This window comes from Typopeltis vanoorti, chromosome 6 (assembly GCF_054136105.1).
Source record: "Typopeltis vanoorti isolate ZY-2024b chromosome 6, IOZ_Tvanoo_1.0, whole genome shotgun sequence".
Taxonomy (NCBI): Eukaryota; Metazoa; Arthropoda; class Arachnida; order Uropygi; family Thelyphonidae; genus Typopeltis; species Typopeltis vanoorti.
The window spans coordinates 107,933,615-107,945,847 of NC_143554.1; the positions used below are offsets into that span (position 1 = coordinate 107,933,615).

General features: G+C 39.7%; 1 protein-coding gene across 1 annotated transcript in view; it reads right to left on the minus strand.

Moving 5' to 3' along the window:
- Positions 1–4,865: 4,865 nt before the first annotated feature.
- The window catches only part of LOC150105784 (glutamyl-tRNA(Gln) amidotransferase subunit B, mitochondrial-like), a 116,819-nt gene continuing 109,451 nt past the window's right edge, over positions 4,866–12,233 (minus strand). Inside the window, exon 12 of the mRNA XM_090394556.1 lies at positions 4,866–5,146. Within this exon, the coding sequence (XP_090250682.1) occupies positions 4,988–5,146 (159 nt within the window). The 3' untranslated portion in view covers positions 4,866–4,987. The remainder of the gene's footprint in view (positions 5,147–12,233) is intronic.

Genomic DNA, 12,233 nt, shown 5'->3' on the forward strand with positions numbered 1-12,233 from the left:
GAGTGAAGTATGTAAAAAGAAATTTGCACACAGCAGCAATCTGAAACAGCACTTAAAGGTTCATACTCGTGAGAAACCCTTCATTTGTGAAAAGAAATTTACATTTACAAAAAGAGGAAGTCTGAAAGACCACTTAAAGGTTCGTATTTGTGAGCAACCCTTCACTTGTGAAATCTGTAAAAAAAAATTTTCACAAAGAGGAAATCTGAAAGAGCACTTCAAGATTCATACTTGTGAGAAACCCTTCTCGTGTGAAAAGAAATTTGCATACATCAACAATCTGAAACATCATTTAAAAGTTCATACTCACAAGAAACCCTTCACTTTTAACCTCTGTGAAAAGAAATTTCCACACAACTGCAATTTGAAACATCACTTAAAAGTTCATACTCCTGAGCAAACTTTCACTTGTGAAGTTTGTGAGAAAAACTTTTCAAAAAGAGGAAGACTGAGAGAGCACTTAAAAGTGCATACTCGTGAGAAACCACTCGCTTGTGCAGTATGTGAATAGAAATTTGCACAAAGCTGCAATGCAATCTGAAACAGCACTTAAAAGTTCCTACTAGTGAGCAATCCTTCACTTGTGATATATGAAAAAAGAAGTTTTCAGAAAGATGTTTCATAAAACACTTGAAGGCTTGTACTTGTGTGAATCAGATCACGTTGTGAAGTCTGAAAAAATTTTAGAACCCTGTAATCTTAAAAGGTACATAAGGATTCACACGTGTGAAGGGTCTTTGCTTTTCACATCTTAAAAATAACATCTTTAAAAATATCATCTGACATCTTGTTTAATATCTAAAATGAATTTTTCAGATAACTAATTCCGATATTTTCATGGAAATCTATGCTCAGTATTCACTTCACATGAAATTTAAGAAAATCATTCAACGTACTCTCAGAAAAGATTTAAGCGTAAGGTTGGAGATTCACATTTTTATTTTGTGTACTTCATGTTTCACAATTAGCAGAATCTTCAACAGAATGAGACTGCAAAGAAACTTTTCATATAATTACTTCCTTTAAATTTCAGGATTCATAATCGAAATAATATTTTTAGTTATAAAGTTCATGGGACTCATAAACTTCAGTGGCTCACTTTAGTGAGTATGGGCTTGGCAAACCCGAGGTACCTGATGCTGGACCATGCCTTACTTCATGTAATATACATCTGTTATATTATCTGTAGACTGGTCCCTCCTCTTCCTTTCTTCTCGCTCCTTCCCCCGAATGCTATTAGAGTATTCGAGGGCTAGGGATGAATCTTTCCTATTTTGCTGTGTCATTTCATCTTATGCAAACAGGGCATTACCAAACACTGTAACATGGTCAGGTCATCAAACAATGGTCATACTGCATTGTCCATCAATGGGCCCTCTACCTGTTTGGGGAAGTGCAAAGAAATGGTTCTGCAAAAGGTTGGAAATGGCAACGACAATGGCTTTAGACAACTGAAACATCTCTGTTGGTAGGCCAAGCACTACCAACTAGATTTAGTTGGGCTTTCTTCAACCAAGAGGAGAGGCTCTGGTACTGTCGACCTGGATGAGGGGTGGAGGCTCTACTACTCTGGTGTAAGCCTGACAATGTCAGCTCACACAGGTGTGGGGATACCCACAAGCCCCCCCCCCCCCCCCCAGCTGTCAGACTGTGTTGCTGAGTGGATCCCATTGGGGGGAAAGGGCATGTGTGTTAAGGCTTCAGATGAAAAACCACAACTTGGCCGTGCAAGTCTATGCATCTAATCTGGAGTCAGAATACTCTGCCTTCCTAGAGGAAGTGGATGCTGCTTTTGACAGGGTGGCAAACATGGAATTAGTCCTGCTAATGGGTGACTTCAATGCACATGTTGGAACAGATGACCAGACGTGGAGGGGTGTGTGGTTGAGAGGAACGGAGACCCTGACCTTAACATGGATGGGTTGAAATTATTGGACTTCTGCTGTACTAACAGCTTGTCCATAATGAATACCTTCTTTCAGCACTGAGGTCCATAAGTATACCTGGTACAGGGATACACTTGGACAGAGGGGAGTCTCTGCTTGACTTCTTTATAGTCTCAGCAGACTTATTTTCCTCAGTGCTGGACGTTCGTGTGAGGAGAGGGGAAGAACTGTCGGCTGGCCACCACCTTGTTGTCTGCACTTTACGGCTTCAGAAACCAGATGCTACTATTAATGCTGGTAGGCCTGGGCAGCTATACCACGTGAAATGGGAGGCACTGTAAAACGAGGCTGTGAGGAAGAATTTTGCAGATGACATTTCCTCCAGATTCAAAGAGATTCCCAAACATACTGCAGATGTTGAGGAGGAGTGGGAGCTGTTCAGAACTGCTGTCACTGCCTCTGCATAAAGCAGCTTGGCGTGGTGGCAGGCAGTGAGGGTGGGGGAACACCTTGGTGGAACCGGGGGGGGTTCAGGGGGATGTCTGGGCAAAGGGGAGACTTGCCTGGCATGGCTTGGGGTCAGGTCACCTGGGATGCATTTCTGGTACACAGGCATGAAAAGATGCTGCTGAGGCAGTAAAGATAGCAAAGTAGAAGGCTTGGGAATCCTTTGGAGAAAGATTACTCATCCTATGCAAATACAAACAAAGTATTCTGGCAGACCATCCACCGCCTTCGAGGAAGGAAATCGTGCACAGCAGAGGCAATTAAGGCCTCTGATGGTGCACTTTTAACAACCGAGAATATCCTCCACAGATGGAGGGAATACTTTGAGAGCCTTCTTAACCCAGCAGTTGTGGACATCCGAGAGGTGCATATTGGGGCAATGACTGGTCTTGCAGCAGAGGAGACCAGAGAGATTGCAGCAACTATTGTGGCTTCTCTTTGCTCAGCCTGCCTGGGAAAGTATATGTTAGGTGCTTGAAAAGAAGGTGCAGGAGCATAGTTGAGTCAAAGTTCAAGGAAGAACAATGTGGCTTTCATCCTGGTAGAAGCACAACTGACCAAGTCTTCACTTTAAGGCAAGTCTTTGAGAAATCTTGGGAATATGCCAAGACTGTCTACACATGTTTTGTGGACTTGGAGAAGGCATATGACCAGGTTCCTTGGGATGGACATTAGCAAGTAGTACAGGAGTATGGAGTGGATGGCCAACTATCAGCTGCCATCAAGTCCCTGTATAAATGCTGGGAGTTTTGTGCCAGGGTAAACAGCACAAAGTCTGAACCTTTCACAGTCTCCGTTGGCCTCTGCCAAGGGTGTGTTCTGTCCCCCTCCTTTTCATAATATTTATGGACTGGATTGATAAGACACAGCTGAGGCAGTAAGAAGATGTAGCATTGGACATCTGCTTTTTGCAGATGACCTAGTTCTGCTTAGCTCTTCCGCAGATGACCTCCATTGGACCCTGGATAGGTTTGTAGCTGTTTGTGCAGAAGCCGGAATGAAGATCACTGTGGCCAAAACTGAAACATTTGTGGTCTCAAGACAACCATCCCAGTGCACTCTACATGTGAGTGGAGTCCCATTGAGGCAGGTGGAGAAGTTTAAATATCTTGGGTCTATATTCACGAGTGATGGAAAGTGGGATGAAGAGCTAGATACTCGAATTGGCTTAGCAAGCTCAATATTGCAGGAGCTTGGCCGTTCAGTAGTATTGAAGCAGGAGTTAAGAGCCAGAATGCAAAGCTGGCTGTCTTCAATACAGTCTATGTCACCATCCTCACCTATGTTCATGAGAGTTGGGTAATGACCGAAAGAATGTGGACACGAATCCAAGCGGCTGAAATGAGGTTCCTTCGAGGGGGGGGGGGGGTTAGGGCTGACAAGACTCGACAGAGTCATAAGTTCTGCAATTCGGGAAACCCTCAATATTCAACCGTTGCTTCTCCATGTTGAGAGATCACAGTTACGTTGGTACGGGCACCTGATCAGAATGCCACAAGAGAGACTCCCCAGTAGGCTCTCTTTGCCAAGCCAGAGGGTGGGAGAACATGGAAGGCAAGGACTCGCTGGATAGATTATATTGCAAAACCTTTGGTGGACATGTTTGGAAGTCCCACCAGAGCACCTGAGTTTGGTGGTGGAGGATCGCAACCATTGGAAATTTCCTCTTGCAGCTGCTGCCCCCACAACCCAGTTAGGAAAGGTGGACTTTGAAGATGAATGAATATAAAGTATCCATGTTTTCTTTCTTCTCCATGACTTCATAATACCCTGCAGTGAAAAACTCAGCTGCAATGCCTTAAAAATCAGAACTACTTACTATTCTTAAATTAAAGATACCCAGCAATTATATACTTGGTTTAATCCTTTATCCAAGTGTAAGCAAACAAGTTTGCACCCGAACTATTTTCAGGACTAGGGAAACTCATATATAACCAAATGGAAAAACTTCCAACAATATCTATATCTCTATCCAGAATAATTTAATAATAAGGTGTGAGCAACTCGTATATGAAAATATGACTTCTGCATTACTTCAACCTTGGTATCACCACCTCTGGGTCTGGCTCCCACTGATGAGACCTCAATAAAGGTTGAAACCGGTCAGGTAGTGGCCCTTCCCTTAATGCATAACATTATACATCCACAAGGAGATGTGCTTTGCATTATGGGAGATACTAAGACAAGTGATGTGAAGTCATAAGCTTCTATATACAAGTTGCCCCAATCCTGAAAATAGTTCAGGTGCAAACTTGTTTGCTTACACTTGGATAAAGGATTAAACCAAGTATATAATTTCTTGGTATCTTTAATTTATAGCATAACCAAGTGGAAAAACTTCCAACAACTTACTATTCTTATAAACAATGTTGTGAGTAAGGGAGTTAGGATTTAGTAACCAAATGGAATGGTATTTGCAATTGAATACCATTCCATTTTGTATTAAAGGATATATGGTACTTGCATATTACTAGTTTCAAATACTATAGTCATTTCACACATACAGATGCAGCTTGAAAAAATATCAACAAATGTGAACTTCTATAGCTTTTTAAAATAATATACAGCAAATACAATTTTGGACATTTTACACATTAACAAAAATGGCTTTCTTCATTTGCTGTTTCTTCCTTCATCAACTGAATCAACATGCTTTTGATTAATGATACTGGAATTCTGTCATTTGCTTCTCTTTTAATTTTCTTCAAAAGAAAATCAAAATACTTTTTTTTCCCCATTTTACATTTCTGGACCTAGAAGTAAATGAAAAGTTTTTATAAAAATAGTAAAAACATCATAAATCTAATTGCAAACTGAAAAAATAAGTTTTATTTTATTTAAATTTTGTTCACATATACAGCAGAAGAAACATGGGTTGCATTATAACTTTTATTAAATATTAAAGAAAAAGTTATATTTTTCTTCTTAAATATAAAAAAGTGAGTAATGTTTTTATATATTATTATTATTATTATTGTTCCGGGAAACTCCAAGGAGTCGACAGACTCATCGAGGGAGGCCCTAACATCATGTCTGGAACAACTATTCAACATTCACACAGTATCTATCATATCTTGCCTTGAACTCATTCACGGTCGTAGCACCCACAACACACTCTGGAAGCTTATTCCATTCATTCACCACTCTCCAAGTAAAAAACCTAGCTCTAACACCCTTGTCAACCACGTTCTTGGCCAGCTTCCATGCATGGCCCCTAGTCCTCCCACCATCAGTCATATTTTCAAAAATATCTTCTGGATCAATCTTATAAAAACCCTTCAGTAATTTGAATGTCTCAATCATATCACCCCCTCCTTCGCCTATCGTCCAATTTCTGCAACCCACAAATCCTCAACCTATTCTCATGAGGTTCATTCCACAGACCTGCTATCATCTTGGTCACTCGTCTCTGGACCCTCTCCACTTCCTCCCCATCACGAAGAAACCCTGCTGCCCATAACTGGGCACAGAAGTCCAGATGGGGTCTTATCAAGGCTCGATACAGAGGAACAACAACTTGTTTCTCTCTGCATGTTAAAGTATTTTTCATAAGCCAAGTGATTTGGTGAGCTGTTTTAGTTACTTTTGCAATGTGCTCCCTGGCCTCATCAATCTCCTGGAGTACGGTTCCACCTATGCGATATACTGCTGCTAATCTTTTCACCCCAAAGTGCATAACCTTACACTTTGCCACATTAAACTGACATCCATTTTTCCTAGCCCAGTCCTCCAAACTATCCAAATCATCCTGTAAAATTTTGACATCCTGTGCATTCACAATTGCTCTACCCAACTTTGCACCATCAGCAAACAAGTGAACACTTCCTCTCAACTCCTTTCCAATATCATTGATGAACAAATTGAAAAGCAGTGGTCCAAGAACAGAGCCCTGCGGCACTCCACTAGTCACAAGACGTCTTTTTGACTCCACTCCTGAATAAACCACTCTCTGGTATCTCTCCTTCAACCACCCTCCTATCCATCTTACCAACCCTATATCTATCCCCATCTGCTCCAGTTTACTGATTAGGGTTCCATGTGGTATCCTGTCAAAGGCCTTGGCAAGGTCCAGTAGTATCACTGTAAACCCATTACCCCTATCCAGTTCAGCCGTCACTGTGTTATAAAACGTGAGCAAGTTACTGAGGCATGATCTACCCTTCACAAAATCATGTTGTAATCCATACAGTATCCCATTTTCATCTATCCCATCCTGTATTCTTTTCTTGACTAATTTCTCTAAGACCTTGAGAATGATTCCTGATATGCTAATCGGTCGGTAATTTACAACAGCAGTCTTGGAACCACCTTTATGCAGTGGAACTATTTTCCCCTCCTTCCACCCGCTCGGGACTAACCCAGACCTGAGACTCAAATTAAACAAAATGGTCAAGGGTACTGATAATTCTTTAGCTGCTTCTCGTGGTATACCAGCTCGTGTAGTACACCACAATTCCCATATAATCTACTGGTTTATTCGTTTCTGCAGTGTCACCACCTGGATGATATATTCTTGGAAAGTGCTCACTCAGTAACTCAGCTATCTCAACTGATTCAGTTACCTCCCTACCATCGGCATTCTTTAAAATCATTCTGCCATGTACATTTTTCCTTTTACTTGCTACATATCTAAAAAACTGTTTAGGATTCTCTTTAGCCTGCATGGCCAATGTTCTTTCGTAATCCTTTTTTGCTTTTCTTACCACACTTGTCACCCTTCTGGCCTGCGCTTTATACTGTTCATGTGCCTGCCAGTCACCTTTCTCCTTAAATTCCCTCCATAGTTGTTTCTTTTTTTGCAGCTCAAGCATAATGGTGTTATTCATCCATTTAACCCCTAGTTGATTTATTATTCGGACTCTAGGAATACAGTCAGCCATTGCTTCATGCAAACACTTCTTAACTACCTCCCATGCACTATCAACTTCTAGTCCTTGCAGTTGTACATGCCATGGCACTGAGCCAATCAAACTGCTAAGCTTGTCATACTTTCCAGCCCGATAATTCCACATGTACCCTGTCTTAATTGAAAATTCTACACCTTTAGCCACCTCCCAAGTCAAGACCCTATGATCACTCTCACCGATTGGTGGCAATGTGGTCATATTTGTTACAGCCAAATCCTCAGATGTAATTAATGGTTAAGCACTCTCTGACCCCTAGTATTTTCCATTACATGCTGTCACAGATAGTTATCCCTTAATAACCGCATAAAATCCAATTCCTTCCTCCTGTCTGTCCTCTCCTCACTCCAATCAATGCGACTATAGTTGAAATCTCCCATAATAATCACCCTCCTTTCACTCATTTCTTCTATTTGCTTGTGCATATTGTCACCACCATCTTTTCCATCACCTGGTCTATAGCAGCACCCAATTGTATATTTAGTTCTGCTAGCCACAATCTCACACCAAATGGCCTCAAATGTGCTCTTTTCTCTATCCTGCAATTCAACTTCTATTCTCCTTGGCTGTAGCTCATCAGCTATCATCAACAATACTCCTCCCCCCATTTTATTCTCTCTGTCATGCCTGAACACACTATACCCATCACATTCAATCCCACTAGCTATATCAACTACACTCAGCCAAGTTTCACTAATACCAACAACCTGTGGTCTGGAAGTGCCAACCATGGCCAAAAACTCTTCCTTCTTGTTCCTAATACTCCTAGTATTAGTGTACATGAATTTAAGACCCCCCCCCCCCATTAGCCCCAACCCTACCTTGATGCCTTATATTAACTATCCCACTCTGGTTTGTTGTCTTTATTTGCTCTCGCATATTATATTCATTCTTACATTCAACTGCCTCCCTAAGGACTGTATATCTACTCCCCCCCCCTTAACAAATCTAGTTCCCTGAATTTGCACATCCACTACATTCAGCAATACTTTCTCAAGTCTTCTTACACCATAACCATTCAAATGCAAGCCATCCATCTTATATAGACCCTTTCGCCCATCAAACTCACTCCACACGTCCACAAATTCCACACCACTCGTCATACATAACCCACGCATAAAGTCATTCGCAATTATGGCCCTCCTTTTAAACATTTCACTGTCATACCGTGGCAAAAGACTAATCATTCTAACTCTCTCACTCTTTTCTTTTGCTACCTCAAATAATTCATTCAGGTCTTCTATCATTTCCATTTTATCTCCTTTCAAATCATTCGTACCTGCCACAACAATCATTTCTTTCACCCTTTCCTTTTGCTCTCTAATAGACTCAGTTACATCCTTTATGGTCGCAGCAGGTTGGTACGATTTTGTCAAATCCTCTACTAACACACCTCGTACTAATGAGTCTCCATACAGCACTCTATCCTTCATTTTGTTCATGTTCACATTCATACGCCTATTTTTCCTGTCATACCTTTTATTATTGGTTGGTTCATTCAGTCGACTTTTGTTCATGCACTCTAGCTGCTGTTTTGCCCTTTCTATCGCACCATTCAACAACGCGATCTCACTCAATGCATCTATCTCATATTTTTTATTCTCTGAGAAACCATTAATACTATCATTCACACTTTCTACATTCACACTCTCATAATTCTCATGTACAACCTTGCCGTTTCTTGTCATATCGCTATTTTCTTCATTCTGAAGTTTGACAAAAATATCACACTCATGATCCGAAATACACTTCAATTCCTCATTCTCCCTACATTTTCTACACACATTCAATCCTTTATTATCATCTATCCACCCTCCGCAAAGCGTACATTTCACAGCTAGTACACTGACCTCATTTCTTTTATACTACTGTTCTTTGATAACGATGGCGAACCATCATTACTGGCCGCAATTTTCCTTCGTACAGGTGCCATAATTATTGCGACGTGTTTTATCAAATAATAAGTTATACACACCAAAAACACACAAACAGACGCACTAAAATACGCAAGGCTAATATAATTGTCATTACAATCTCAGATGGCAATATAACTGTTCCAGTATTCAAAAAGTTCTGGCTTTTTTGAATGAATGAGAGATCAACTGAACAACAACTCCAACACTGGGACAATGTTATTTATTTAAAACTCTGTTATTTCAATTTTAATCATGCTTATAACTTAACTGTGATTAAAATTGTGCTTGTAGTAATGTGACCATATGACTGTTTCCTTAATTCTTTTAATGGAAATGAGATTAACTCATAAAGATAAGTGTATCATTTTTTTTTATAATTAAGTTTCATTTTTAACATTTTTTTTAATATTATATTAAAGGAAGATACAATTATTCAAATTCTCATTAAAAAACTGTTTCAATCCTCTGAAGTGTATTATCATCATCATCATCAAGTCTTTCCGTGGATACTGGCACATAAGGCTGCAATGCTGGTTTTCCATCTGCCCCTGTCCCTCGCAGCTGCTCTTGCTTCTGCCCAACTCGCTCATCTTGCTTCTTCATTTTAGATTCCATCATTCCTCTCCAAGTTAATTTTGGACGACCTCTAGAGCATCTTCCTTCTGGAGAACAACTCAGTGCCACTTGGGGAATTCTGTTTATCCCCATGCGAAGAACATGTCCAGTCCATTTCCATCTTCTTAGGTGAATCTCCTCATCTATTGACTTGGAGAAGGTTTTCTTTAAAACTTTCTCATTAGTAATTATATTTGGCCAGAAGATTTTTAAAATTCTTCTTAAACACTTATTTTGGAAAATGTCCAATTTATTACTTTGTGCTTTGGTAAGTTTCCACGTTTCAGAGCCATAGTATTTCTCGCAATAGATTTATAGACGTTAATTTTCACTTTACCTGTAATATTTGATGCTTTCCATAATTTGTTTAGTGACCTAAAACAATTTTGTGCTTTAGCAATTCTTTGTAAAACGTCTTCGTCAGTGCCACCTTGTTTATTTATTACTGATCCAAGATATGCAAAAGTATCAACATCTTCAATTGTTTCATTTTGTAACTTAGTTTCTTTATTTGATTTTTCATTTATTCGCATGACCTTGGTTTTCTTCTTGTTTATATAGACCCACAGTTTCTGTGCAGTGAGCAAAGACATCAGTTTTTAGCTGTAAGTCATTTAACTTGGAGGACAGAAGCACTATGTCATCAACAAAATCAAGGTCTTCCAGTGTGGATGTAAATTGATGATTAATTGAGTTTTTCATAACCCAATCAATTAAAATGATAAATAATAGACAGGGTTGTGTGTTATCTGGTCTAATTCCAGTTTAAATGATAAAGTCTGTAAGTTTTCCATCTACTTCCACGCAAGACTTGCTGCCATTATACATATTCTTAATAATGTTGATAAATTTATAAGGTATTCCGTATTCTTCTAATATTTTCCAAAGTTTCTCTCTATTTACAGTCAAATGCTTTACTGAAATCGATGAAGTTTAGGTAAAGTGGGACTTGAAATTCTATACATTGTTCGATTATATTTTTAAGTGTGAATATTTGTTGAATGGTTCCGCAACCAGTTCGAAAACCTGCCTGTTCTTCTCTTAGTAAATTTTCGATTTCCTTTTTTAATCTATTAATTAAAATTTTGGTAAAAACTTTTGCGGGAATTGACAGCAAACTTATTCCTCTCCAATTTTCACACTTAGTCAGATCTCCTTTTTTTAGCGATTTTTATAATTACTGCTTCTTTCCATTGTTCAGGAATTTTTTCTGTCTTCCATATTTCATTGTATAACCTTTGTAATTTGGCAGTAGTTGTGTTGAGATCAGCTTTTAACATTTCGGCATTGATATTATCATTTCCACATGTTCTGTTAGATTTTAGTGCCTTCAGGGCATCTTTGACTTCGCTCAACGAAATCTCATCTTCGGAAATGTTCAAAGTAGGTGTTACACTAGTTGTAATATTTTGTGCCTGTTGAGATCCTGTATCTACCTTTACATTTAAAGTTTCTTCAAAATAGTCTCTCCATCTTGTTTCGATTTTGTAGTCAATCATCAATAACTTTCCTCTAATGGAGGAAGGGATTGCTTTTTTGTTACCACAGATTTGTTTTATAATCTGATAAAGTTGTCTAATTTGTCCATTTTCTTTTCTAAAGCCTTAGCCTCTGCTCCACAAAAACCAACCATACGGCTTCGCTACATTGATGTGTTCGCTATTTGGCCACATGGCTCTGAAACACTCCTCTCTTTCCTTACACACTTAAACAATCAACACGCCAGAATCAAGTTCACCCTGGAAAAAGAGGAAAACAACAGCCTCCCTTTCCTAGACACACTAGTCACCTGCCAGCCTGATGGAACCTTGGTTTTCTCAGTTTATAGAAAACCCACCCATACAGGCAGATAAATTCACCAAAAATCCCCCCCCCCCACAACAATATGAAGTGGTGAAAACACTATACAACAGGGCTAAACTAATCTGTTCTAACAACATGCCCTAAACATTGAACTAAATCACATCCTGAATACTTTCTCAGCCAAGGGCTACCCCCTACCAAAATATTAAAACCTACAAACCACAGCTCCCCCCCCCCCCATCCACAACAAAGATTACTCTAAATCCATCACCATTCCCTACATCCGAGGCACCTCGGAAAAAATTACCAAAATTTTAAAAAAACATGACCTCACCTCCTGTTACAGGCCTTACAGAAAATTGGCATCCCTTATCCGCTCCACCAAAGATCAACCACTTCCCCTAGACCTACCTGGTGTATACCAGGTCCCTTGCAGTTGTAAACTGTCGTACTTTGGCCAAACAGGCAGGACAGTGAATATCAGAATTTCTGAACACAAGGACCACATCCGGTTTCACAAGTACAGCCATTCTGGTCTTGCAGACCATGCTCTGGATACATGCCACAGAATACGGTGGAAGAAAACTACAGTAATACATTGT